The sequence below is a fragment of the Rhinolophus sinicus genome, chromosome 4 (assembly GCF_057876585.1).
Source record: "Rhinolophus sinicus isolate RSI-liver-muscle chromosome 4, RSI-T2T, whole genome shotgun sequence".
Lineage (NCBI taxonomy): Eukaryota > Metazoa > Chordata > Mammalia > Chiroptera > Rhinolophidae > Rhinolophus > Rhinolophus sinicus.
The window spans coordinates 75,687,444-75,713,190 of NC_142504.1; the positions used below are offsets into that span (position 1 = coordinate 75,687,444).

Sequence of the window (25,747 nt, forward strand, 5' to 3'; positions counted from 1 at the left end):
ACAAGAGCAAACTGCTCAGGCATCATTGCCATTTCCAGAGAGGTTCTTCACAGTGGACAGAAATACACAGAAAAGCATCCATGTGAAAGGAAACCATTTTTCCTTCCAACTTCATTTCTCTCGGGCATCACTGTGGCAGTCAGAGATTTTTAATCCATTTGTTTCTTGCCTGTTACGTACTAAATTCTGTAGACAGAGGGCTGGGACTCTGTCTGTTCTCCACCCTGCTGTGTTGCCATCACCTAGAATTATCCCTGACCCAGATTATGTGCTCTGTGGCTATCTGTTGAGTGAAAGACTTTCTAACTCTCCCTTCTAAGTATCATCCCATTTTTGCTCTCATTAGTTGGCAATTTCAACTGAATTACCTTTTCACCACTGGATTTATTTATGTGAGGTCACTTTTCATTTTTCAAAAATCCCAAAATATGCATTTGGTGTGGGGGTATCCATTCTATCTTGTTGCCCCGCCCTTTGACTGTAAATTTCAACTGTCCTTTTCCACTGCCCTCTGATTTTGCTGGTTTTATTGTCAAAACATGTAGGGCAATATGGGCTCTGTCCCCAGGTGGCCCTGGGACACCCCACGGCTGATGGAGTCCTGAGTCATAGTTTATGGGAAGCACGGCCTGATGAAATGTGCTCTTTCAGACCCTTCATGTGAGTGAGGCAAGCCTGTCCTCTCAGCAGTAACCACAGGCTTCTGTGTAAGACCTGCTGCTTAGAGAAAATTTAGCTTTCCAGTTTCAAGTCTTGGAAACACATGTAATTTACTGCATAGAAATAGAATCCAGAACAACGAACCCTGGCAAAGTGGTGATTTGAGCAGTAGCATCCAAGTTAACCAGCCCCAAGTGAAACTCATCCTAAAGAAAACTTGTTTTTAAGAATCTCTCTTCCCAAAAAGGCAGTGAAGTGTATGAGTCATTTTCAGTAAGATTAAATTACTATTTCTTTCTAAAGCAATCAACCATTTACAATTTAGCCAGACAACCATAACCAAGTGTTTGTAATTGTAGGTTCTTGTAACTGTACATCAAGGGTCTCTTCCTTTCTCTGCCTGACTCTTTGACTTGTTAGAGAAGCAAGGTATCAAACTGTACAAGGATCCCTCTGGGTTCTCACCAGAGTGTGTGCGTGTATGTGTGCTGTGTGTGTATCATGTCCTCAAAGTGTATACATATTCACACACAAATATTTACACACATGCCCAGAAGCCATCCTTACAGTACACACTAGAAAATTCTCATTCATCTGACTGTGTTAAAGAAAGATTTACCCCCTAAGCACTGTGATGAGGCAGCTCAATGAGTTGATTTCATTGTGACAAAGATAACAAGCCTGTAGGGAGATGCTGCGATACACACAGCAGGCAGACCTTGGTGCCAGACCACTGCAATAAAGTATTGCAATAAAGCGAGTCATCATCTTTTTGCTGGGAGAGTCTTGCCTTCAATGTGTAAAAAATACATCTGTGAAGCATATAAAGTGGAGTGCAATAAAACAAGGTATGGTGGTGTACTCTGCAAAACAGCGGATTCTCATTCTGAATCAGAGTATGCATGGATTTTTAAACAGTGCATTCTCATTCCAGGACAAATGACATGCTTCAGTTTTGTTTTCTATATTTCTCTGCTGCTTTGGATAAAGATAATTTCTGCATGACTTTGAAAGTAACACTCAATATCTGTTTTGTTATAAGAAATTGGAAAGCTGGACAGCCAGATAATTGGGGCTATGGCCATGGGCCAGGAGAAGACTGTGCTGGGCTGATTTACGCTGGGCAGTGGAACGATTTCCAGTGTGAAGAGATCAATAACTTCATATGCGAAAAAGACAGGGAAACAGGTAAGCAATAGAGGGGATTTAAGAGGGAGCTGCAGAGCTTATATGCTGTTAAAGGGTAAGAGGGTTCTGAATGCAGGCTCTGTAATTGGGCTTCAGTCCTGGCTCTGCCACTTACTAGCTGGGCAGATTATTAACCTCAAGGGAACCCCTCATAATGGGGTTATTGTGAGGACATAATAATAAATGTGCCTAATGTATAGGAAGTACTCAATAAATATTAAACTAACTGGCCTAGGTCATTACCTTATAATATTGTCAGTCAATTGTTCTTTAACATATGGTACCAATGTTATATCTTTTTCATAGCATTCCATACACAGACAATTCAGGTAGCCAAGCATTTAATTTCACGTGTATTTACTGAGCACTTACTATGGGCCAGATGCTGTGCTAGATAACGGAGGGATGTAGTGTATAAGTTAATAAGCCAAAGAGGCTTTGGAGATTTTTTTCATTTCAAAATATACTTATCTAAAGCTTCATTTAATACACGGCCGTTTTTGAAATGTAGCCTCTTAGTTTTCTTAATCAGAACTAGATTTAAAAGTTTGTGATGGGAAAAGGAAGAAATGGGGAGTGAATGCTAATAGGTATGGTGTTTCTCTTTGGGCTGATAAAAGTATGCTAAAATATTAAATAGTTCTAAATTGTACAACTTTCTGAATATTATAAAAAACAATGAATTGTATACTTTAAATGGGTGAAATTATGTGATATGTGAATAAAGCCTTTATTTAACAAGTTGGCAGGAGAACTCAGAGGGCGGGCACTGTCTGGGCACTCTCCCTCTGCCACACCCCACAGCACCAGTATCTTTTGGAGGGGACCTTTTACACATATCTGGTGCCCCGGGTGTTTGCATCTACTTCCCAGGGGACACCCCATGATCACCTGGCTCTGGTGGCCAGCAGGGCTTGCATTCCTGAGTCCCATGGGACTGTAATAAATGGAGAGACAGTTCTTGGCCAGCTGCCACCCCCAGGACACCGTGCACACAGTACACTGAAACATACCCCCAGTCTTACTGTGAAAGAGGCCTGTTCGATTGTCCTGGAGCTTCAACAAGAGGGGCACACATCTAGGGAATTACTGAGGCCAGTGGAAGCCATCTTTGCCTTCTCCCTCTGCCTCACTACAGGTCACTGGTATTTCCCAGAAAGGAGCTTGTACACTCATCTGGTGCCCTAATCTTTGCGACAACTGCTTGGGAAACACTTCTAGATCACCCAGCTCTAATGGCCACTGAGACATACACTTGCAGTCCCACAGGACTGTACATATTTGCATATTTTAAAAGCTGCTGACTGAGGATCTGACTTCCAATCAGCCTGAATCTAAGGTGCTGACTGAGATCCTCCCCTTTGGGACACTGACAAGTCTTGGAACACCCTCAACTAGGAGCCACTAAATATAAATTAGGCTGCTTGGATAATGACAAAGATTTGAGAGACAAAACTAAGAGTTAGGGCAGGGTTGAATGATAACGTTCATCTCCTACACGAGCCTACTCCCTCACGACTGGGAGAGGTGGCTCTTTTATCTAATGCATAGAAACCAATGCAGAGAATCAAGGAAAATGAAGTAAGAGAAATGTGTTTTAAACAAAAGAACAAGATAAATACCTCAAAAAGTCCTTAATGAAATGGAGATAAGTTACCTGATAAAGAGTTCAAAATAACAGTCCTAAAGATGCTCACCGAACTTGGGAGAAGAAAGAATGGACACAGTGAGAACTTCAACAAAGAAATAGAAAATATAAGGAAGTACCAAACAGAAGTCACAGAGCTGTAGAATACAGTAACTGCACTGAAAAATATACGAGTGAGGTTCAACAGTATAGTAGATGTTGCAGAGGAAAGGATCAGTGAATTCAATGAAAGGGCAGTGGAACTCACCTAATCAATCAGCAAAAAGAAAAAAAGAATTTTAAAAAAGTGAAATAGCTTAAAGGACTTATGAGAAATCAAGTGTACCAACATTTGCATTATAAGGGTCCCAGAAGGGAAAGTGAGAGAGAAAAAAAAAGGAACTTATTTGAAGAAATAATGTCTGAAAACTTCCATAACCTGGGGAAGGAAACAGATACCCAAATTGAGGAAACCCAGAGAGTTCCAAAGAAGAGGAACCCAAAGAGACCCATACCAACACACATTATAATTACAATGTCAAAAGTTAAAGACAAGGAGAGAATATTAAAAGCAGCAAGAAAAAAACAACTTGTTACGTACAAGGGAACCCCATGAAACTATAAACAGATTTTTTTCAGCAGAAAGTTGGCAGGTCAAAAGAGAATAGCATGATATATTCAAAGTGATGAAAGAAAAAGAACTTCCAACCAAGAGTACTCTACCCCACAAAGTTGTCCAGAACTGAAAAAGAGATTAAAAAGTTTTCCAGATAAACAAATGCTAAAGGAGTTCATCATCACTAGACCAGCCTTACAAGAAATGTTAAAGGGAATTCTTTAAGATGAAAAGAAAGGGTGGTAATTAGTAATAGGAAAATATGTGAATGCATAAATTTCACTGTTAAAGATATATGTAGCAAAATTAAGAATAATCTCATATTGTAAAGATGGTGGATTAATCACTTATAAAGTTAGTATGAAAGTTGAAAGTAGTGAAAATAACTAACTACAATAATTTGTTAATAGAGCCACAAGAGAAAAAGACGTAAATTGTGACATCAAAAACATAAAACATAGCAGGGGAGAGTAAAACTGTAGAGCTTTATAATGTAATCAAACTTAAGTTGGGCCAGAGCCCAGCGGCTCAAGTGGTTGGAGCGCCATGCTCCTAACGCCAATGTCACCAGTTCGAATCTCACATGGGCCAGTGAGCTATACCCTCTACAGCTAAGATTGTGAATAACAGCTCTCCCTGGAGCTGGGCTGCTGTGAGCAGACAGAGGTCGGTGTAAGCTACTGTGGGGTGCCGTGGGCTGCCCGGTTGCCATGAGCTGCCGTGAGTTGCTGTGAGTTGCTGTGGGCAGCTGACCGGAAAAAACTTAAGTTGTTAATAACTTAAAATACACTGCTATAAGTTATATGTAAGCTTCAAGAAAACAAAACAAAAACCTATAGTAGATACACAGAAAATAAAGTGAAAAGGATCTAAGCATACTACTAAAAAAAAAATCATCAAATCACAAAGGAGGAGAACAAGAGAAGAAAGGAACAGAGAAAGTACAAAATGGCCAGAAAACAGTTAACAAATGGCAATAAGTACATACTTATCAATAATTACTTTAAATGTAAATGGACTAAATTCACCAATCAAAAGACAGAGAGTGGCTGAATGGATAAAAATACAAGACCCATCTACAAGGTGTTATCAAAAAATATGACAAATGTTTAAATTTTAAAAAACTTTATTACACTAAAAGACACGTTGCCAGTAATCCCCCTCAAAATACTCCCCCTCACTTTGAACACACTCATCTCATCATTCTTGCCACTTTCTGAAGCAGTTCTGGAAGTCCTCTTTCATGTCTTCATTGCGCTGTCATAGTTGCCTCAATGTTCTGAATCGATTCAAAACGTTTTCCTTTCATGGTCATTTTGACTTTGAAGTCAGCAGTCACATGGTGCCATATCTGGTAAATAAGTGGACACATTGTAATGTTTTGGGCAGAAATTACCATACCAGAAGCAATGTGTGACACAGAGCATTGTCATGATGGAGAATGAAGTGAAGACACTCATGAAAGAGGACTTCCAGAACTGCTTCAGAAAGTGGCAAAAACGATGGGATAAGTGTGTCCGAACAAGGGGAAGTAATGGCAATGTGTCTTTTACTGTAATAATTTTTTTTTATTTAAACATTCACTATATTGTTTGATCACACCTCATATATGCTGACTACAAGAGATTCACCTCAATGAAGGACACACAGAGAATGAAAGAAAGGGGTTGAAAAAAGATATTCCATGCGAATGGAACCAAAAGAAAGTTGGGGTAGCTATATTTGTATCACACAGAACAGACTTCAAAACAAAGACTATAATAAGAGACAAAGAAGGGTATTACATAATGATACAATGTCAATCCAACATGAGGATATAACATTAGATATAGAAACACCTAAATATATAAAGCAAATATTAACAGAAATACAAAGAATCATTAAGAGACTATTATGAACAATTATATACGCACAAATTGGACAATTGAAAAGAAAGAAATTCCTAGAAATATACAACCTATCCAAACTGAATCATGAAAAAATAGAAAATCTGAATGGATCAATTACTGGTAAGGAGAATGAATCAGTAATCAAAATCCTCCCAACAAACAAACATCTAGGACCAGATGGCTTCACTGGTAAATTCTACCAGACATTTAAAGAAGAATTAATACCAGTCTTTCTCAAACTCTTCCAAAAAATAGAAGAGCAAGGAACACTTCCAAACTTATTTTACAAGGCCAGCATTTTCCTGATAGCAAAGCCAGATAAGGACACCACAAGAAAAGAAAATTATAGGCCAAAATCCCTGATGAATATAGATGTAGATATGCTCAACAAAATATTAGCAAACTGAATTCAACAATAAATTTAAAGAATTATACACCATGATCAAGTGAGATTTACTCCATGGATACAAGGATGATTTAACATCCTCAAATCAGTGTGATACACCACACTAACAAAATGAACGATAAAAATCATATGATTATCTCAATAGATGCAGAAAAAGCATTTGATAAAATTCAACATCCATTTATGACAAAAACTCTCAACAAAGTGAGTATAGAGGGAACATACCTTAAAATAATAAAGGCCATTTATTGCAAGCCCACACCTAACACCATATGCAATAGTGAAAAGCTGAATTCTTCTCCTCTGAGATCAGGAGCAAGACAAGAATACCCCTCTTGCCATTTTTATTGAACACAGTATTGGAATAAAATTCTAATTGTCTTAGCCAGAGCTATTAAGAAAAAGAATAAAAGGTATCCAAATCAGAAAGGAAGAAGTACAACTGTCACTATTTGCAGATGACATATTATACAAAGAAGACCCTAAAGACTCCTCCAAAGAACTGTTAGATCTAATAAATTAATTCAGTAAAGTTGCAAGATATAAAATTTGTTGTGTTTCTATACACTATAATGAACTATCAGAAAGAAAAATTAGGAAAATAATCCCATTTATAATTATATCAAACAGAATACCTAGGAATAAATTTAACCAAGAAAGTAAAAGACCTGTACACTGAAAACAATAAGACAGTGATGAAAGAAATTGAAGACGACACAAATAAATGGCAAGATATTCCATGCTCATGGATTGGAAGAATTAATATTGTTAAAATGTCCATACAACCCAAAGCAGTCAACAGATTCAGTGCAATTCCTATCAAAATTCCAATGGCATTTTTCACAGAAATACAACAAACAATCCTAAAATTTGTATGGAACCACAAAAGACCCCAAGTAGCCAAAGCAATCTTGTGAAAGAAGAATAAAGCTGGAGGCATCACACTTCCTGATTTCAAACTATATTACAAAGCTATAGTAATCAAAACAGTATAGCACTGGCATAAAAAACAGATAATAGATAGATGGAACAGAATAGAGAGCACAGAAATAAGCCCATGCATATATGGCCAATTAATTTATGACAAAGGAACCAAGAATATACAATGGGAAATGACCATCTCTTTAGTAAATGGTTTTGGGAAAACTGAATATCGACATGCAAAGGAATGAAACTGGACCACTATCTTACACATACACAAAAATTAACTCAAAGTGGATTAGCAACTTCAATGTAAGACCTGAAACCATGAAACTCCTAGAAGAAAACAGGCAGTAAGCTCCTTAACATCTATCTTGGCAATGATTTTTTTTGGGGGAAGGGGTTTACATCAAAAGCAAGGAAACAAAAGCAAAAATAGACACAAGTAGAACTACATCAAACCAAAAAGCTTCTGCTTAGCAAAGGAAACCATCAAAAAATGAAAACACAGCCTAGAGAATGGGAGAAATTTTTGCAAATCATAGATCTGATTGGGGACTAATATCCAAAATATATAAAGAAGTCATACAACTCTAGCAAAAAAGCAGTCAATCCAATTAAGAGATGGGAGATGATCTGAACAGACACTTTTCCAAAGACAAAGAGATGGCCGGCCAACAGGTAAAGATGCTCAACATCACTAATCATCAGGGACCTACAAATCAAAGCCACAATGAGATAGTACCTCACATCTGTTAGAATGGTCATTACAAAAGAAAAGAAAATGAGTGTTGGCAAAGATGTGGAGAAAAGGGAACCCTTATGCACTGTTGATGGGAATGTAAATTGGTACAGCCACTATGGAAAACAGTATGCAGATTCCTCAAGAAATTAAAAATAGAACTACCGTATGATCCAACAATTCCACTTCTGGGTATTTATCCAAAGGAAATGAAACACTAACTTGAAAAGATATATGCACCCCCATGTTTATTGCAGCATTATTTACAATAGGCAAGACATTGAAGCAACCTAAGTGTCCATCAATGGATGAATGGATAAAGAAAATGAGATACACACACACACACACACACACACACACACACACACACACACACAGATGGACTTACTATTCAGCCATGAAAGAGAAGGAAATCTTGCCAATCTTGCCATTTAAGACAACATGAATGGACCATGAAGGCATTATGCTAACTGAAATAAGTCAGACAGAGAAAGACAAATGTGGTAGGATCTCATATGTGGGACCTGAAAAGAGACAAACAAAAAACAGAACTCATAAGTTCAGAGACCAGACAGGTGGTTGCCAGAGGCAGTGAGTGGTGGGGTAGGCAAAATGGGTGAAGTGGGTCAAAAGATACAAACTCCCAGTTATAAAATAAGTTATGGAGATATAATGTACAGTATGGTGTTGATAATACTGTATTATATATTTGATAGTTGCTTAAAGAGTAAATCTTAAAAATTCTCATTACAAGAAAAAAAGTTTTTTAAACTATGTCTAGTAATGCATGTTAACTAGACTTATTGTGGTGATCATTTTGCAATGCAGTTTACCCTTGAACAACACTGGCTTGAACTGCATGGGTCTACTTACACGCAGATCTTTTTCAATAAATATATAATCAGCCCTCCATCCTCGGGCTTCATATCCACAGATTGAAAACAGTATTTGTATGGAAAACAGTATCTATGATCTGTGGTTGGGAATCTCTGAATGCAGAGGGCTAACTGTATGTATTGTGTGATGCTATTTTACATTATGGACCTGAGTATCTGACAACTTTGGTATCTCCAGAGGGTCCTAGAACCAGTTCCCTGCAGATACTGCAGGACAACTCAAGTTTGGGGGGAGTCAAAAGTTATATGCAGATTTTTGACTATGTGGGAGATTGGCATCCCTAACCCCCACATTACTCAAGGTCAACAATATATACAAATATCAAATCATTATTTTCTACACCTGAAAGTAATATAATATTATATGTCAACTACATCTCAATTTTGTTTAAGTTGGTTGTATGTAGAAATTTCAAATATATTGTGTTCAATTTATTTTTGATAGTAACTGGGGCACAAATGATCCATATATCCACTCAACACACATATATTGAATACCTTTGGTATGTCAGGCACTGGTCCAAGTGTTGGGGGTCTCAAGAAGCATAAGGAACTCCCATTGTGGTCCACTGCAGGGAAGGAACACAAACACCTAAACAGGAAATTATAGTAGAGGGTGACAAACTACCCAGATTTGTCATTTTTTTTGCCTTGTTTGGCCATTTAGGATTTGAGTTGGGTTGGGACTAGGTTTTCCCAGAATGGGCCCCTTCAAAATGAAACTTACCTTTTCTTAATCTGAATAAGAGCTTCAAGGCATTTCTTTGAAAAAATAAACATTATTGAATGATGTATTTTGGGATCATTCTATAAAAAAATACATGTTCCTTTTTTTGAATTGTACATTAACGTTATTCTTTTTTAAAAAAACTAACACCCATCCTTTTTCCTCTCTTTTAGTACTATCATCTGCATTATAATGGACTGTGATGTAATAATTTTCAGACGGTTCTCAAAGGCAAAGGATACGTCTTTCTGATTGCATTACCTTCTCACCAGGTTGAAAAAAAGCACTGAAAACCAATTACTGAAAACATTGAAAGTGAATGATCTTTACCATCTACCATTACTCAAGGACTTTGGAACTGAAATGTTCCCTCAGTATGAGATATTAATTTTCAGTATGGAAATGGACTGAATCACATAGATTTTTCAGCCAGTAACTAACTATACAGTTATGCAAATCGTATCTTCCAAAGTATGGAATGTTCGGATCATACAAAGATTATCACCGGTTGTTGGGCTTTAGGGAGAACTTAAACATATACTGTGTAAACAGTACCTTACATTTCTAAAATCCCAAATGTAGGAAAAATATGCAGACATAGAGATATATAGGCCAACTCTTAATTATATGAAATATACTTAAAGAGCTTTTAAAACTGTATTTTTGTACAAAATATTTGCCTTTTTTACAATTTTTTCCTTTTTTTTTTTTTTTTTTTTTTGTCATTTTACCAATATGATACCTGGAGCCAAAGAAAACAATAATGGTACTAATAAAAACTCATAGGGTTTCTTGTCAGATTTAACTGTACCCAGTGGCAACGAATTTTTTTCAGTTCTGGTTTAAAAATAATAATGAAATATATGTGTATACATATATTTTTTTAATGTATCATTTCCTCAGAGGAGTCAATCACTTGAACTGTCGAGAACTACCCTTACAGATTTTGCCAGTATAGGTCAAGCCTAAGGATATACAGGGCTCAAAGTCAGGTGGCTGTGCATTGAGCCCACCAACACTCCAGCTGTGTGCCTGGCGGCCCAGAGGAAGTGGTTAACTCAGGATGTGAATCTCCTTCATTTATGTGGATTCAGGGTGGTAGACAGGCATCTGTTGGGAAAGGCAGAGCACCAGAATCTGGCTTTCTAGAAGGCCCTGTTTTATGGCTGAGGTATGAATATACTTGGTATCAGACCTGTACCAGAGCTGATACTGACTGTCAAGAAAGTATGGCGTCACATCAGCGATTGGCAGAGATGCTGGAAACAGCTGTGTGCTACCTGGAAAGTTTGTGTTTCCTGAAATCAGGTTCTAAAAAAACAAAATTCCAAGGCCTATGCATGACGAAATGCAAGGATAACCTTTTGGCTACTATGTTGAACTCATGCAAAGAACCTTTTCCTCTGAGCCTGTCTTCTACTACTTCTTGATATGCCATTCAAAAATCTAACATGAAATGTACTGATGTAACTGATGCTCAAAGGTAAGATTTCCGTCCAACAGATTCTCTCTCCTCCCTTCCAAGGCTTCCCAAGCAGTGCTGCTACCCATCCCAAATACAACAGTAAAAGAATAAAGACAGTTTGACTTTCACACCTGCAGCCGTGTAGCCTGTGTTGTCTTGCCCCTGGTCACCATTCATGCCATCTTCACAGCACAGGAACAGTCATTTCCTCAGCACCTTTATGCACTGCTGTCCTGTCCGTGTGGCCTGGTCAGGCTGGCAGGACCAACCATCACCTGGGCCCTGCAACACAAAGCAGGAACTGAACTCTGGTACCTCTTCAGTCTCAAGACCTTTTATAGACTAAACTCAATCCTCTTTTTCACCCTCCTCCTGATTTTTAGACATCAATTAAGATTCATGCTCAGAAGCAACTTGAAATTAAATGTCTGATGCCAACATCAGAAGAGAATAGTGCTAGCTCTGAGGCTGAGGTGGTTCCTCTCCCAGCCCTAATAAAAACTTAGAGTGCATATCATTTGTCAAGCACTGTATGAGGACTTCAGTCATGATCTCAGGTCATCCTCCCAGCAGCCCTGTGAAGCAGGCCTTACTACACTCCCCATTTTACAGAGAAAGCAGGGGCTCAGGGAGGTGACGTGATTTGTTGGGTCACACCATCACCAAGGAGTGATGCAGGATTCAGACTCGAGCTTCGAAAATGTTCTAATTTTATTTAAGAACCAGCATCCTTCTTAATAACACACTGAATGAAATCAGATGACTATCACACAGAAGAATATGCCTGATCTACTCCTTTATGTATTTAGCTGTTTATATACCAGGTTTCTATTCGCCCACTCACAACTGATACTCCTTTGCGGGGAGTTTTGGTAAATACGATGAGATCTTCGGGCACCTGACTTACTACATGCTATGAGAAGATGGAAAACATTTTTGTTTTTAAATGGCTCTTGAAAGAATGAATGCACAGCCAAGGGGGGAAAAAACAAACTTTTTTTCCTCGTCGATAATCAGTGTTCATCAACTCTCCCCTATTCTTCCAATTTGTAGCAGTTAGAGTTGAAGTTAAAGCCAACAACAAATATTAATAGCTGGTCCCATTCTAAAAAACCAGATGTATAAGGAAGTGCAAAGCTATGTAAATCAGGTAACAATACCAAGCATGTGTATTTTGCCTAAAATTACAAACCTGATCTCTTCTTAAAAAGTACGCATATTAACTGATTTATGGCTCGAAATCACACAATCATAATAGTTTAAATATATTTAGCACCTTCCCATACATTATCCCCACACTAGGAGTCAGGAAACGGAAGCTAATTGTAAGACTTGACCAATGCCCATGCTGCTGTCACAAGGCACTTTCCAAACTGCAAATCTGATCAGTTTCCTTGTTCTCCCATTCCCCAAATAGAAGTCCATCCTAATCCTTACCCCAGCTTCCATAGGATCTGAGTTGCCTGCAGGACATACATGCAGGACCGGGTTCCCAGGCACACCTCCAACCTTCCCTCCAGCTGCAACCCCGCCTGCCCTCGCCACACACCCGAACAGCCTTACAAGCCACCTGCACTTTTCCTCCATGCTCTTGCTTACGCCATACTAGACCTGGATTTCCTTCCCTACCATTTTTTTTTAACCTGGAATATATCTCCTTTAAGTCTGAGCTCAAACATCACTTCGTATCTGAATCCTTTTGCAACAAACCATTCTGAAGGTAGAGCTGATTCCTCCTGCCAGGCCAAATGCTATGCACAAGTGCTGTGGGTAATATGGAGAAAACTCTTCACTGCATTAGATGACTTACACATTAGTTGAGAAACCTAAAAATTGCTAAAATAAGAAGAAACAAGGGTGTATGTGGCCAGTCAGTTATAAAATCTTAAAAGAACTAAAGAATGAGAAAAGCCAAGCACGAGAAATGAAGGAATTCATGTTATTAATAGTTGCTTATTATGCATCCAATATGTTGGCTGTATGCATAATATACATATTATTCCATCAAAACAAATGGAGATTGAGTGAAAAGAATCAGATGGTAAAACAAGTTCATTCTATTCACCAAAACATGGCCCCAAATCAGAGAAAAGCTTTAGAAACCTTTTCGAAATGGCACTGGAATGAAATATCTCTTTTCTTACTGTTATACTCCAGTTTCAGAAATACAAGCACACTTTTCAGTCTTTCTAAGATGTTTTTCTGTACAATAGCAGTGTTTTCCTGGGAAGGTTCCTGAATGGCATGGCATCATAGTTTATAAATCACAAAGCAGATGTTGAAAAGATTTTGCTCCACCTGTTCACCCTTTTTCCTTTCCTAGATATCCTTGTTCAAATAAGTACATAACATGCCTGGGTTACACCACATAGGCAAAAGTCCAGAGAAAAATAGGCTTAAGAAAACCAACATTAATTCTCCAGAGGCAGAGCCCTTGGTTTTTAAATGTTTTCAATGAACGAGTGTATGAATGAACTATCTCAGTCCAGCCCTGCCTGCCATGGCCAGGACTGTGTCCCGGTTTCCGGCCTTCCTCCAAGGACTTATTAGACCCGAGTTTGCAAAGCAGGGATAACCGGTGCCACTTGGGTGGGAGTCAGCTGCCAGTGTAGAGACTCCTGCCAACAGCTCATCCAGGTCATTAAGTGGGCTTAATCGAAGGGTCTCTATTTAGTCCTCTTGGCCAGGGATGGAGAACTGTCCTTTGGCCAGTCTTCTAACCTTTGGTGCCAGAGTCAGCTGTATTCTTTAATCGTTGCTCATTGCCATGACCCACAAAATCATGCCTGGAAGCTGCAGGGAATTCTAAGATTCTTAAAATGAATTCCTGTGCCCTGGAGCAAAGAAGCTAGGCCAGGCCCGACAAGGTGCTGGCTCTATAGTTGCGATGAGAGAACCTACTAGGGGTTAGGAACTTGACATATACTATCTCTAGTCTCTATGTAAGGACACTAATGGACAGACAAGTTATGTAATTTTCCCAAGAACTGGGATTGGAAGCCAGGGCCACCTAGCTCCTACCCACCATGCTGTCTCCTACACTCCAAGTGACCTTCCTGAGAGCCTGGGATTTTGCATTGTATTTTGCTGTTTTCCACAAGAAATCAGTGGAGCCACCAAGATTACCTCTCTGTAAGAGAACCAGGGAGATAGCAGAGGAATCCCAATTTGCACACTTCAGATGAAAATACTAGACTTATCCCTTGATTATCAATGAGCAGAGGCCAAAGTTGACTTGGTGCCAAATGCCATGGAGGTCCAAAGAAGTCTGGCTGCAGAAACCACCCTGGATTCTAGAGGAGCTGGACCTCTCACAGAGTTCTCTGGTATAATTAGTATCAAATGAGAGGAGATTGGCTTTGGAGCCAAAAAGGCCCAGGTTTCAATCCTGCTCTGTACTTCCTAGTTGTGAGACACATTCAAACAAGTGGTAAATAACTCTCTCCCTTCATCTCTCTTCTCTTCCCACCGGTCCTCCACTCATATACAGAACCAGCCCTGGCATTGCTTGTCCTGATATCATTAGGGAGACTTTGCATTGACAATCAGCTCACTGATAACACTTCCTTTCAAAGTACTGGATGGGAGTGACACGGAAAAAAACCTAAAATTGGGATATCTCTTATCCCTTAGACCAATAAATACTGAAAAAAAGTAATTTGTACTTCTTTGTGTTATCCCCTCTATTAGGTATCAGAGTAGAGATTCCTATCAATTTGTGTTAATTATAGATATGGCTGCTAAAATAAAGACCCCAAAAAACAATGGCAGCCTAAATAAGATGGAGGCGTCTTTCCCTCACACCTACTATGTGCATAAAAAGCCCAGAGATCCACCCTCCTACTGTCTCCATGCTCTCCCATCCCGAAGCTATCACCTGCATTCGAAAGAGGACTCAGCACTACACCCACAGTCCAGGAAGCAGGTGTGAGAGAGAAGTGGAGAAAGAAAGTAATCCCTTTAAGAGTAGAAATTAATACATCATTTCCATTCACATCTCTTTAGCCAGAACTTAGTCAAACAGCCTCACTTAATTGCAAGGGAGGCTGGGAAATATAGTTGTTAGCTGGGAAATAGTCACATGTGAAAGCTAACAGTTCTATTACGATAAAGGAAGGGAGACTGGATATGGGTGAGAGGGAGTATAAACAGTAGCTGCACCATCGAAAGCCACCCACACTAACTCCCCTGCTGTACAACATATTTTCCACCTTCTTCTCTTATGGAGACTTCGTTGGATTGAGTTATTGGCTCCAGTTTTTCATACATCCCTGTATCCGCACCTTTGCCATGCAACCTGGCAATTCCCCCATCTCTCTGAGACATGTACCTTCCTGCCCCTTGACTTGGGCTCAACCATGTGACTTATTTTGGCCAATAATGGTGGATGTGACATGACCAAAGCCTTGAGAAGTGCTAGGGAAACTTTGCCTTCTTGCACATCTGCCATCACCTTGAGGAAGGCTTCCCCTGGGTAGCTGCTGCCCCTGCGGCCTGGACTCGAGAATGAACACATATGGAGCAAAGCTGCCCTAGCCAAGACAGACCTGGGCAAGAAGCAGAGCCAGCACAGCCTTCAGAGCCACCCAGCCAAGCCCAGTGAGATCATCCAACCCACAGACCTGCAAGGATAAATACTTCTATTCCACTGGGGTTTGGGTTGTTTATTACACGACATTATTGGAGCAACACCTAACCGATGCAGGTCCTTGGGCTCTAACCCAGTAGCTCTCTATGTGGTTATTTTCTATTTGTCCTTCCAGATACCTTCACGATCATTCTCTGGGCTTTGGGAGGTAGATCTTTATGGGCTTCCTTGGCTTCTGGCTTCCAGCCAGGTTTGAATAATGAAAGATATTGGCAGGGGAGAGAGAGTGAAGTAAGAATATTTATTTCCCTGGCTTCCTCCCTGAAGGTCACCAGGGATGGATTGCATCCCTCTACCAAAGGCCACGTCTGCTGTCAGGTTGTCCAGCTCTCTCTCTGTGTCCAAGTGTGGAAATGCCTTTTGCCCCTAGTAATGGTGATCAGCTGTTACTCGCCCCATGGTCTGCACTATCCTTTATTATTTTCCCTAAACCCTGCTCACATCTTTGTCAACTGCCCCTTTATTTTCTCCTCGATTAGCCAATTGAGGGTCCCATCTTTTTCTGGTTGGATCCTGCCTCCAACTACAGGGCCTTTGCTCATCCTATCCCAGTCCTCTACCCTGCCATGACGTGTGTCCTCCTCCTCCTCATGGGTTCAAACACGACTCCCCTTAGGAAGCACACCCCTCACTTCCTCAAAAGTCCCCAGCCCCCAGCGAGCTCTCCCTTCCCTTAATTACCCCAAGATCCACCATCTGCACCTATCGTCACCACTCAGTTTCATACCAAAGCACAGCAGTCTGTATACTGTGCTCTGGGGAGCCCAAGGATCTGGTGAAGGTGCCACAGTGGTTGGGAAGAGAGCAGGTGGAACTCCAGATGGCTACATATTTATCTCATATATGAAGTTTTACTTGAGGTTCACTGTTTTTTTTCTAAGTTTGAATACTTTGATGCAGTACACTAGTGTTACATTTTTATGCACATAAATCTTATCCACCAAAAATGAATAAAAATGAATTTAAATATCTCCAAAATCAAAAGAAATTTGTATTCTTAAAATAAAAAATTTAAATAAATACAAGAAATTTGTATTCTTCCTTTGTTACAGGAGTAGATAAAAGATGGACAGATGGAAGGATGAATGCATGGCTAGACAGACGGATAGACGGATGCATAGATAGGTAGATGGATGATGGATGGATGGATGGATGGATGGATGGATGGATGGATGGATGGGCTCTGGCCCCTGTCATAAACAGTCTCATCACAAATTCTAACCTTTACTTCATGAAATGTAGAAACATGTCTTTTTGCTCCTATACAAACCCCATTGGAAGCGTCTCCCCTGGAACTTCAACCAAACTCCAAAAGACTAACTAAAGGGGAGCTGAAGGCCAGAAAGGATGTGGGAGCGGCTATGTGGCTTTAGCCACTAGGCAGCTCCAGATCCCACTGACTGAGACCTGAGAGGAAAGCGGCACAGAAGACTGACACTGTGGAGATGCAGCTCAAACAGACAAAAAGCACCGCCAGTGGACTTGCAAACACGTTTTCACAAATCTACAATCCTGACCCGCAGAAAGATTGCCTAGCTCCAGCCTTCCACCATGATGTTCATAGATAGTAAAATGAATAAAATAATCATTTTTCTCTTGCTTACTCAGCATATACAATGGTTATATGTGCTGTGGTACTCACACTACCTTGTTTCTGATGGTAATAACTTGTTTCTAAATGACTATTTGCTATTCCTCCATTTGAACAATAAATACCATGTACAAAGAAATTGTTGTTTCCTCAAAAGGTATAGTTTGGGACCCATTTTATAAAATAGTCTGGATTTGAGGTCCTGTAAGATGCCACTTAATTGATGCTCTGGAAAAAAATGATCATTTTACACCAGAACTTCACCTATTTAAAGCCTATACCTACAACTTAGGCGTGAAGTGCACCAAGGGTCCTGAATCAACAGACACCTTCATACAGACCATGGTGTTTCTCAAGGGGGAGGCGGGTAAAGGCCTAGGAAAATTGGTTGATGGATGGATGTACAGGAAAGAAAGGAGGGAGGGGAGGAGGGAGGGAAGGAGGGCAGTACAAAGGAAGGAAGGGAGGGAAGGAAGGAAGGAAGGAAGGAAGGAAGGAAGGAAGGAAGGAAGGAAGGAAGGAAGGAAGGAAGGAAGGAAGGGAGGAAGGGGAGAAAAAGAGGACATAGATATGTATATAGATACATAGAATGGAAGAGAGAGTGACTGAGGGTCAGTTAGGAGAAAGCTGTTACTTTTTTTAAAATCCATAGTCCATTTGAAGGAGTTCTTTCCATAGAAAAAGCACTAAAAGTTCACTAAGTCCTCCACCTGTCCCCAACGCTTACTTTTCGATTCTGCAGCTATAATGTTGAAAAATTACAGAGCACCAGAATTTACCTTGTCCTGTTTTCATTTTCCATCACAGGCAACAGGCTCACACACAATGCATTCCCCACAGTCTACAGTAAGAACTGGCACCTTGGTCACCTGGCCCTGGCATTTGGGATTGCTGCTTTCCTCCTCTTGTGGGGACAGTTTTCTTCTTCTGTGATTCAGCTTGCCGCAGTGCACCCTGGAACAAAGGGCACCTAGTGAGACCAGCGCTGGGGAAGCCAGGAACCCAGCGTGTTATCCAAACACAGGTTGGAAATGATTCTTCCCAGGAGCAGCTCTGCCAGGGGCGGGCTGGCCCAGCAACCTGAAACCCCCACAGGAAGGCACCGAGCACCAATGAAAAGCAGGAAAAGTTAATATTCTGTCTGAACATTTGAATGAACTCTGGAATCTCAGTCTTTCTGCTCCAGCCCCCTTGTTATTTCTGAGAAATAATCTCACACTTAGTGTTAGAGACTACGAAAAAAAAAAAACGAAAAAAAAAAAAAAACCTCTTCTCAGAAGAAAACAAACCAATCCCCAAGATTAGCACTTGAAAGATAAGGTCCTGACCACACTCCTGATGCCTCCTGGAGGCTGCACATCCTCCTGGGGCCCTCAGGTCCCTGCTGTCATCGCAGCAGGGAGGGGAGCACTGCTCCTTCAACACACACCCCAATATGGACCAGATCCCGTCCTTTCATTCTCTGGGTTAGAAGGTCTGAAGAAGGCTTTACACTGAAGGCTGGAGCACAATCAAAGGGAAACAGTCACAGAGAATCCAGTTGCTAGACAACCAGAGCTCACTGTCCATGGAAGATTCCAGGAACAGGAGGCCCCTCCCTTCCTAGCTCCAGGTTGCCACCAGACATCACCTTTAAAACCTTCCATCCAGGAGCACCTCTTGGCATCCAGGTCCCGGAAGAGCCCCTCTCCCACCTACACAGGTGCATGGGTCATTACCACGCAGGCAGACCTCAGCCTTCAGGCAAGATTCCAGCCTCTCCCTGCAGAGGTCTGCACCACAGTAACCAAATCTCAGTAAAACCCAAGGCCACTAATACAAGAGACAGAGGAGGGGGCAGGGAAGAAGAAGGCAAACCTCGGGTAAAAGTCTGGGAAGGTGATATTTCACCCAAACATGCATGTTTCCAAAGGTGGATTCAGTTATTGTGGTGAGGAATTTGAGGATAGGGAGTAAAAAGGGAAACGACATTTATATATGAACCATGATATTTTCCTCATATTCAATGATGTTACTTTTTTAGAGCAGTTTTAGATTTACAGAAAAATTGATCAGAAAGTACAGCAAGTTCCCATATATCCCCTCTCCATCCCATGGCCTCCACACAATCAATTTCCCCTATTATTTACATCTTGTATTGATGTGATACCTTAGTTACAGTTGATGAACTAATATGGATACATGATTACTAAGGCCCATAGCATAGCTTACTTTAGAGTTCACTGTATGGTGTACATTCTATGAATTGACAAATATATCATGACATGTCCATCATTACCGGATCGTACAGAATTGTTTCACTGCCCTAAAATCACCTGTGCTCTACCTATAAGTAGACCACGTTTGATGAACAAAATATCACAAAAGCAGATCTGACAAAGTATTTTGCCTAAATTTGTGAATATGCATTTTTTAAAAGCTTAAAAAGATTCCCCCTCCCCAATCATATTTGGTAAATTTAATTTCCTTTTCATTGGCGAGATTGACATTATGCGAACCCTGAACTCTCGAGGAAAGCCCAGGCCCCCACGGTTGCTCCATGACCCATCCCTACACTTAAAGCCGGCCCTGGGAGGGGTGGGGGTGTCCACTAGCATCTCATGCATATCCCAGAAGGGCAGGCAGGGGAGAGAAGAGGCCCCAAAGCACTGCTGCGACAGAAGCCACCAGCCTCATATTTCTCCCCTCTCATTACTCCTCTCTCTACGCCAGGCAGGCCTCCAAAACCTCACAAAGAAAGAATATAGTCAATAATATTGTGATAAGTTTGAACGGTGGGGTGATCACACTGTAAGGTATAGGATTGTCAAATTACTGTATTGTACACCTGAAACTAATATACTAGTATAATAGTACTGTATACCAACTATACCTACACAAAAAAGAAATAAAATTAAAATTCTATCACCACAGAGAAATAAAACAACGTGGGAGGTGATTTTTATCAACATTTCATTATTGCCTAATTAAATCCTACACAAGCGACTAGATTTAAAGAGATGCCAGATTATGATTAAAAGCAACGCCTACTGCCTGATGAATTCCACAGTCGTGCTAATTTGACCTAGACATGTATGCCCGTGGAATTGGAATTCCCCAAAGCCAAGTCAATAGCGGAGCTGTTATCTTGTCCCCCCAGCTAGGACAAATAACCCTTGATTTCCTTACACTGGGCACTTTGGCAGGACAAGCAGGGGAGTAAGGTGGCTCAAGGACCCTCCGATGGCCTTGCCAAACTTTTCTTAGAATTGCACTCAGTCTAGGAAGCTTCCACGCAACGTTCCTTCTTTCCACAGGAGGTTAGACATTCATTGCAGCCTGATGGCTCTCTCAGCCTCACCTGGCTCCCTCTCCATTTTCTGATAAGCACTTTTCTCTAACAAATTTCTTGCATGTTTTTAAAAAAAGAAACAAAGAAAAATTTTTACATTATGTATTATGGTGTGGTAGCTTTCTTTAAGGATCTGCCTTTACCAAGGAAAGGTTGAACATGAAGCTGGTGGAAACAGAACAGACTAGAAGGAAGGACTGTGGCTGGGAGCTGGGAGGCGAGGGAAAAGATTAAGCAGCCCTTTTTTTTTTTTTTTTTTTCTGCCATTAAGCTGGGGGTTGGGGTCATAGTGTAATACTTTCCAGAGCTTTCAGAATAATTGCTTATCCTATGTATGTGTAGAAGAACACCACACAAGTTCTTAAATATAATTAAGATATCTTCAGGTCACATCTTTCCAAATGGAGGATGAAAGAAACCTTGATACATACTAGGGTGTTTATAAACACACAACCCCACACACGAGGACTGATACACAGAGCCAAGCTAAGTGGGTCCAATGCTTACCCACAGTGTCTGAACTTACCTGCATGCAAATCGCCATTCAGCAATAACTCCACCCTTGTTTTCACTCCCTATGATATGTCCTGCATTAGCTATTAGAAATTTCTCCTGCATGTCTCAAGCCTTGAGTTCTTCCCTATATTAGATTGCTAGGGCTGCCATAGCAAGGTACCATAGATTGGGTGGCGTAAACAACAGGAAATTTGTCACAATTCTGGAGGCTGGATGTCCGAGGTTGAGGTGTTGGCCAGTTTGGTTCCCCAGAGGCCTTTTCTCAGCTTGCAGATGGTCATCTTCTTGCTGTGACCTCACATGATCTTCCCTCCGCATACCTGTGTCCTAATTTCCTCCTCTTATGAGGATACTAATCACATTAAATTAGGGTCCCCCTTAATAACCCCATTTTAACTGAATTACTACCTCTTTCACATTTTCGCTGTGACATTCGTCTGTAGTCAAATGATATTTCCATGCTGCTGACTGCGGCGTTGGACTTTACCCCACGAGCTCAGTGTTCCAGAAAAGAAGTTTAGGAAAGCAGATGTGCATTTTTCTGTATTTTTGTGTTTTTCAAGAATGAGTAACAATAGGAAATTTGTATACTTTAATCACTTATTTTTATAAAATGTAGCACCTTAACTGCATTTACTTAAAAGTATGAATACTGTAATCATTTTATGTGGATTTTTGACATATTTTGGAGAACAAACTTGTAATCAACGCAATGAGAAGGTTAAAGACCCTATCTTCAAATATAATCATATTCTGAGGTACTGGGGGTTAGGACTTAAACATATGAATTCAGGGGGTTGGCGGGGGGTGAGGGGGAACAATTCAGCCCATACACAATCCATGCCTCCTTCACTCATAGTAAACGACTATTTCTCCCACTTTATTAAAAATGTTGAGGCCAGTCAAAGTGTCCTCTTCAAATTTCCTCCAGCCCATTTTAATAGCTCTCTGTGCCTTTGCCTATGCAGTCCTTCTTTGTTGAGGAAGAAGTCCCTCTCACCTGGGCCACGCCCTCCCATTTCCTGGTGCCCTCTGATCCCATCCATCCACGGCTGTCCCCGTAACCAACTCACTGCACCACTGGGAGGCACCATCACATCGCCTCCCCAAGAATAGGCCACTTCAAGCAATCTTTCTATGGTATCTTCAGCCTCTCCTCTGCTACCATGTTTCCCCAGAAATAAGACCTAGCTGGACCATCAGCTCTAATGCGTCTTTTGGAGCAAAAATTAATATAAGAGGGGCCAGCCCAGTGGCTCAGGTGGTTAGAGCTCCATGCTCCTAACTCCGAAGGCTGCCGGTTCAAATCCCACATGGGCCAGTGGGCTCTCAACCACAAGGCTGCCAGTTCAATTCCTCGAGTCCCACAAGGGATGGTGAGCTCCGCCCCCTGCAACTAATATTGAACATGGCACCTTGAGCTGAGCTGCCTTCTGATAGCTCAGTTGGTTGGAGCACGGGCTCTCAACCACAAGGTTGCCAGTTCGACTCCCGCAAGGGATGGTGGGCTGTGCCCCCTGCAACTAGCAATGGCAACTGGACCTGGAGCTGAACTAAGACTGAAAGGACACAACTTGAAGCTGAACGGCACCCTCCACAACTAAGGTTGAAAGGACAAGAACTTGACTTGGGAAAAAGTCCTGGAAGTACACACCGTTCCCCAATAAAGTCCTGTTAAAAAATAAACAAATAAATAAAACCACTTAAAAAAATAAATAATATAAGACCCGGTCTATTATACTAAAATAAGACTGGCTCTTATATTAATTTTTGCTCCAAAAGACGCATTAGAGTTGACAGTCCAGCTAGGTCTTATTTTCGGGGAAACATGGTACTTGTTCCTTTACCTCCCCTCCATTCATTTCATATCAGAAAAAAATTTTAATAAAAGGAAAAATATAAAAAGAACTTCTTGCCTGACACACTTCTTAGAATGGCCTAGACCTGCAGCCTCCAATACCCTTTCTGTCTCACTCTCTCATCCCTTGCAGACCCAGCTCCTACTCCACTGTCCTCAGGAAAAGTGCTGTCACAGGTCATCAGGGACCACCTCAGTTTTTGTGGGGATTAAGTTAGGAAATACAGGCAAGGACTTCAAAGCCCAGAATCCGGCCCACGCAAGAGCTGCCCAGTTGTTCGTACTTGTCCACCATCCTGCCCTGGTCTTGCTTCCCTCCTGCCACACAGATCAGTGCTCTCAGAGACAGGGCCACCTGCGGCAGTGCTCTCAGAGACCAGGCCACCTCCACTTGCAGAACGAGCCCAAATGTCCAGGCCTGAGCGCCTCAGGATTCAATGTCATGTGCCAAATGGCCCTTCCTGTAGGAGCCCACTGATTGATGAGACAGTTGCTAGGCCGAGACATGAAAGCACAGAGTTGCAGATACAGCTGATTTGGTCCCTAAAATCCAGTCTCTTCTGACATCCGCAGCGCACATCCTCTCTTCTAACTCTGGATGTCCCTTCTTTACGGTCTATTGAGGCATTAAGAGACCCTTGATCACCTACATTGACCTGTCACTTCTTTCCTCTGTATGCAAAGTCTGTTCTGCCCCCTCTTCTTGGTCCTTCTAGGACCTATTTCTTATTCTTTTTCTCAAAGTCAAATCTTCTCCATCTTCCCAGGAAAGCATTTTTGGTTTAGTCCCATATTCAAGGTGGCTGGGAACTTTATACAATAACTGAAGTTTCAGGCAGTTATGGGGGGAAAAAGCAGAGAAACAAAGTGGGATCTGCTTCTAATACCAGGTGGTCTGGGGTCCATGGAACGACAAGACATCCAGAATTTTCATATCCTTGGCCAGTTTCCCCAGGTGAAATACTCTTTAGCCACAGCTCCAATGAAATTGAGCCTTCCTTACAAATTGTCTCAAATGCTATGTCTTCTGAGAGGACCCCAACCAGAAATAACTTTAAACTTTCTTATGCCCCTTTCTTCCTCTCCTAAGGCACTGACCTTCTGCCCAGTATTAAAGTATTACCCGAATATTTGTATGCCCTGCCCCCCATGAGGCAACAGGAGCTGGGACTTCCCCATTTTGCATTTTTATCTCCCTCTGCTACAATGCCTTGTACAAGAAGACACTTAATACACAGGAGTCAAACTGAATTAAGATACGAACATGGGAGGAGAGGGAAATGGGGAGTTACTAATCAAAGGACATAAAATTTAAGTTAGGCAAGATGAGTAAGTTCTAGAGATCCGCGGTATAACACTGTCCCGACAGCCAACAATATTGTATTGTGCACTTAAAAAATGTTAAGCGGTGGTGATGGATGTTAACTTACTGTGGTAATCATTTTGCAATATATACATATATCGAGTCATTATTTTATACACCTAAAACAAATACAATGTTACGTGTCAATTATATCTCAATAAAAAAATGTCAAGAGGGTAAATCTCATGTTAAGTGTTCTTCCCACAATAAAAGAAAAATATTTTAAAATAAATAAAAGGTTAAAAAAACCACAATGAACAGAATCCTAAACTGATCGCTATTTAATCTGAGCTTAAGCTGTTTGTTTCTAGAAGAAATAAAATGATTAGCAAAGCACTTGTCACAACAGTGGAAGCCAACCTTCCCTCGCCAGCTGCCTCCCCCTGACAGGCACACGCCATTCTTTCCCTCCCAGCCCTGTATCCACTCCTTACATAGGATGACACCATAAAGTCAACTGAAACTGCACAGGTGCAGTGAGGCACATCAGTAAGGCCCTTGAGGGGACAGATCTCTGTGAAGCTCTTTACCTTGGAAAATTGGCTGTCACAAGGCATTTAGGAGGCAGTTCCAGAAAAAAAGAAAACAACAACAACAAAAAACGAGTAAAATCTGTCCTCCTAGTCAAAGGCAGTAGCCAGCCCTCAGCCCTCCCAGAGTAAGAGAATACTCTGCATGTTTAGCACACAGCTATGGAGGGCTTGCAAACTGACACCACTTATTTAGAAAAGTGTACAAAAAGTAAAAAAAAAAAAGAATTCCTTTATAGATGGCAATTGCTATCCTGTCTTCAGAGTGGGTAGCCCTTTCACCCGTGGCTCTTCTCTTTCGTGGGTACTTCTCACTACAGGGATTTGGGGAAACCCTCATCCCCTCACTCAAACCTCTTTATCCACTTACTTCAATACCTTCTTTTTTGCACTTTCTTCAAATTGCTACCTTCCTCCACCCAGGTATCTTACATAACGTCAAGTACTTATGTCCTTGCTGACACTGTAGTCTTCAGAACCTTCTGCTGCTGGACACCCAGAATAAAATGCTTTAAGGATGCACCAGTCCTGGGGGGCTCTTCACAATCAGCAATACCACAGTGATGCATGTGGCATCAGGGTGAGGACTTCTGAGCCAGCAGTCCTGTGCTAGTGGACAAAGTCTAGTGCGGAGCAGAGAACAGCCGTCAGAGGATAACCAGGAGCCCCTTATCTGAAAATCTCTGTCTCCCTTCTTATCTTTCTGGGTCTCTCTGCAGCATTTGAAATGGCTGAAACCAAAAAGCACCCTTCCTTACCCTAGTGTCTGTTTT

General features: G+C 41.1%; 2 protein-coding genes across 7 annotated transcripts in view; one reads left to right on the forward strand and one right to left on the reverse strand.

Moving 5' to 3' along the window:
• Positions 1-11,265, forward strand: part of COLEC12 (collectin subfamily member 12) — a 180,024-nt gene extending 168,759 nt beyond the window's left edge. Inside the window, exons 9-10 of the mRNA XM_019741211.3 lie at positions 1,703-1,848; positions 9,846-11,265. Coding sequence (XP_019596770.2) covers positions 1,703-1,848; positions 9,846-9,865 — 166 coding nt within the window. The 3' untranslated portion in view covers positions 9,866-11,265. The remainder of the gene's footprint in view (positions 1-1,702; positions 1,849-9,845) is intronic.
• The window catches only part of LOC148758407 (uncharacterized), an 85,852-nt gene that overhangs the window by 23,739 nt on the left and 36,366 nt on the right, over positions 1-25,747 (reverse strand). The window contains exons 1-3 of one of the 6 annotated variants that reach the window (XM_088797930.1): positions 18,237-18,333; positions 11,269-11,419; positions 9,444-9,514 (exon numbers count right to left, since the gene is read on the reverse strand). The exons of 2 other annotated variants lie outside the window; for them this stretch is intronic. In XM_088797930.1, coding sequence (XP_088654056.1) covers positions 9,444-9,514; positions 11,269-11,314 — 117 coding nt within the window. In that variant the 5' untranslated portion in view covers positions 11,315-11,419; positions 18,237-18,333. Of the gene's footprint in view, positions 1-9,443; positions 9,538-11,268; positions 11,420-18,155; positions 18,334-25,747 lie in introns of those variants that run through there. 3 more of the 6 variants (XM_088797928.1, XR_016021147.1, XM_088797929.1) reach the window with 3 other exon arrangements.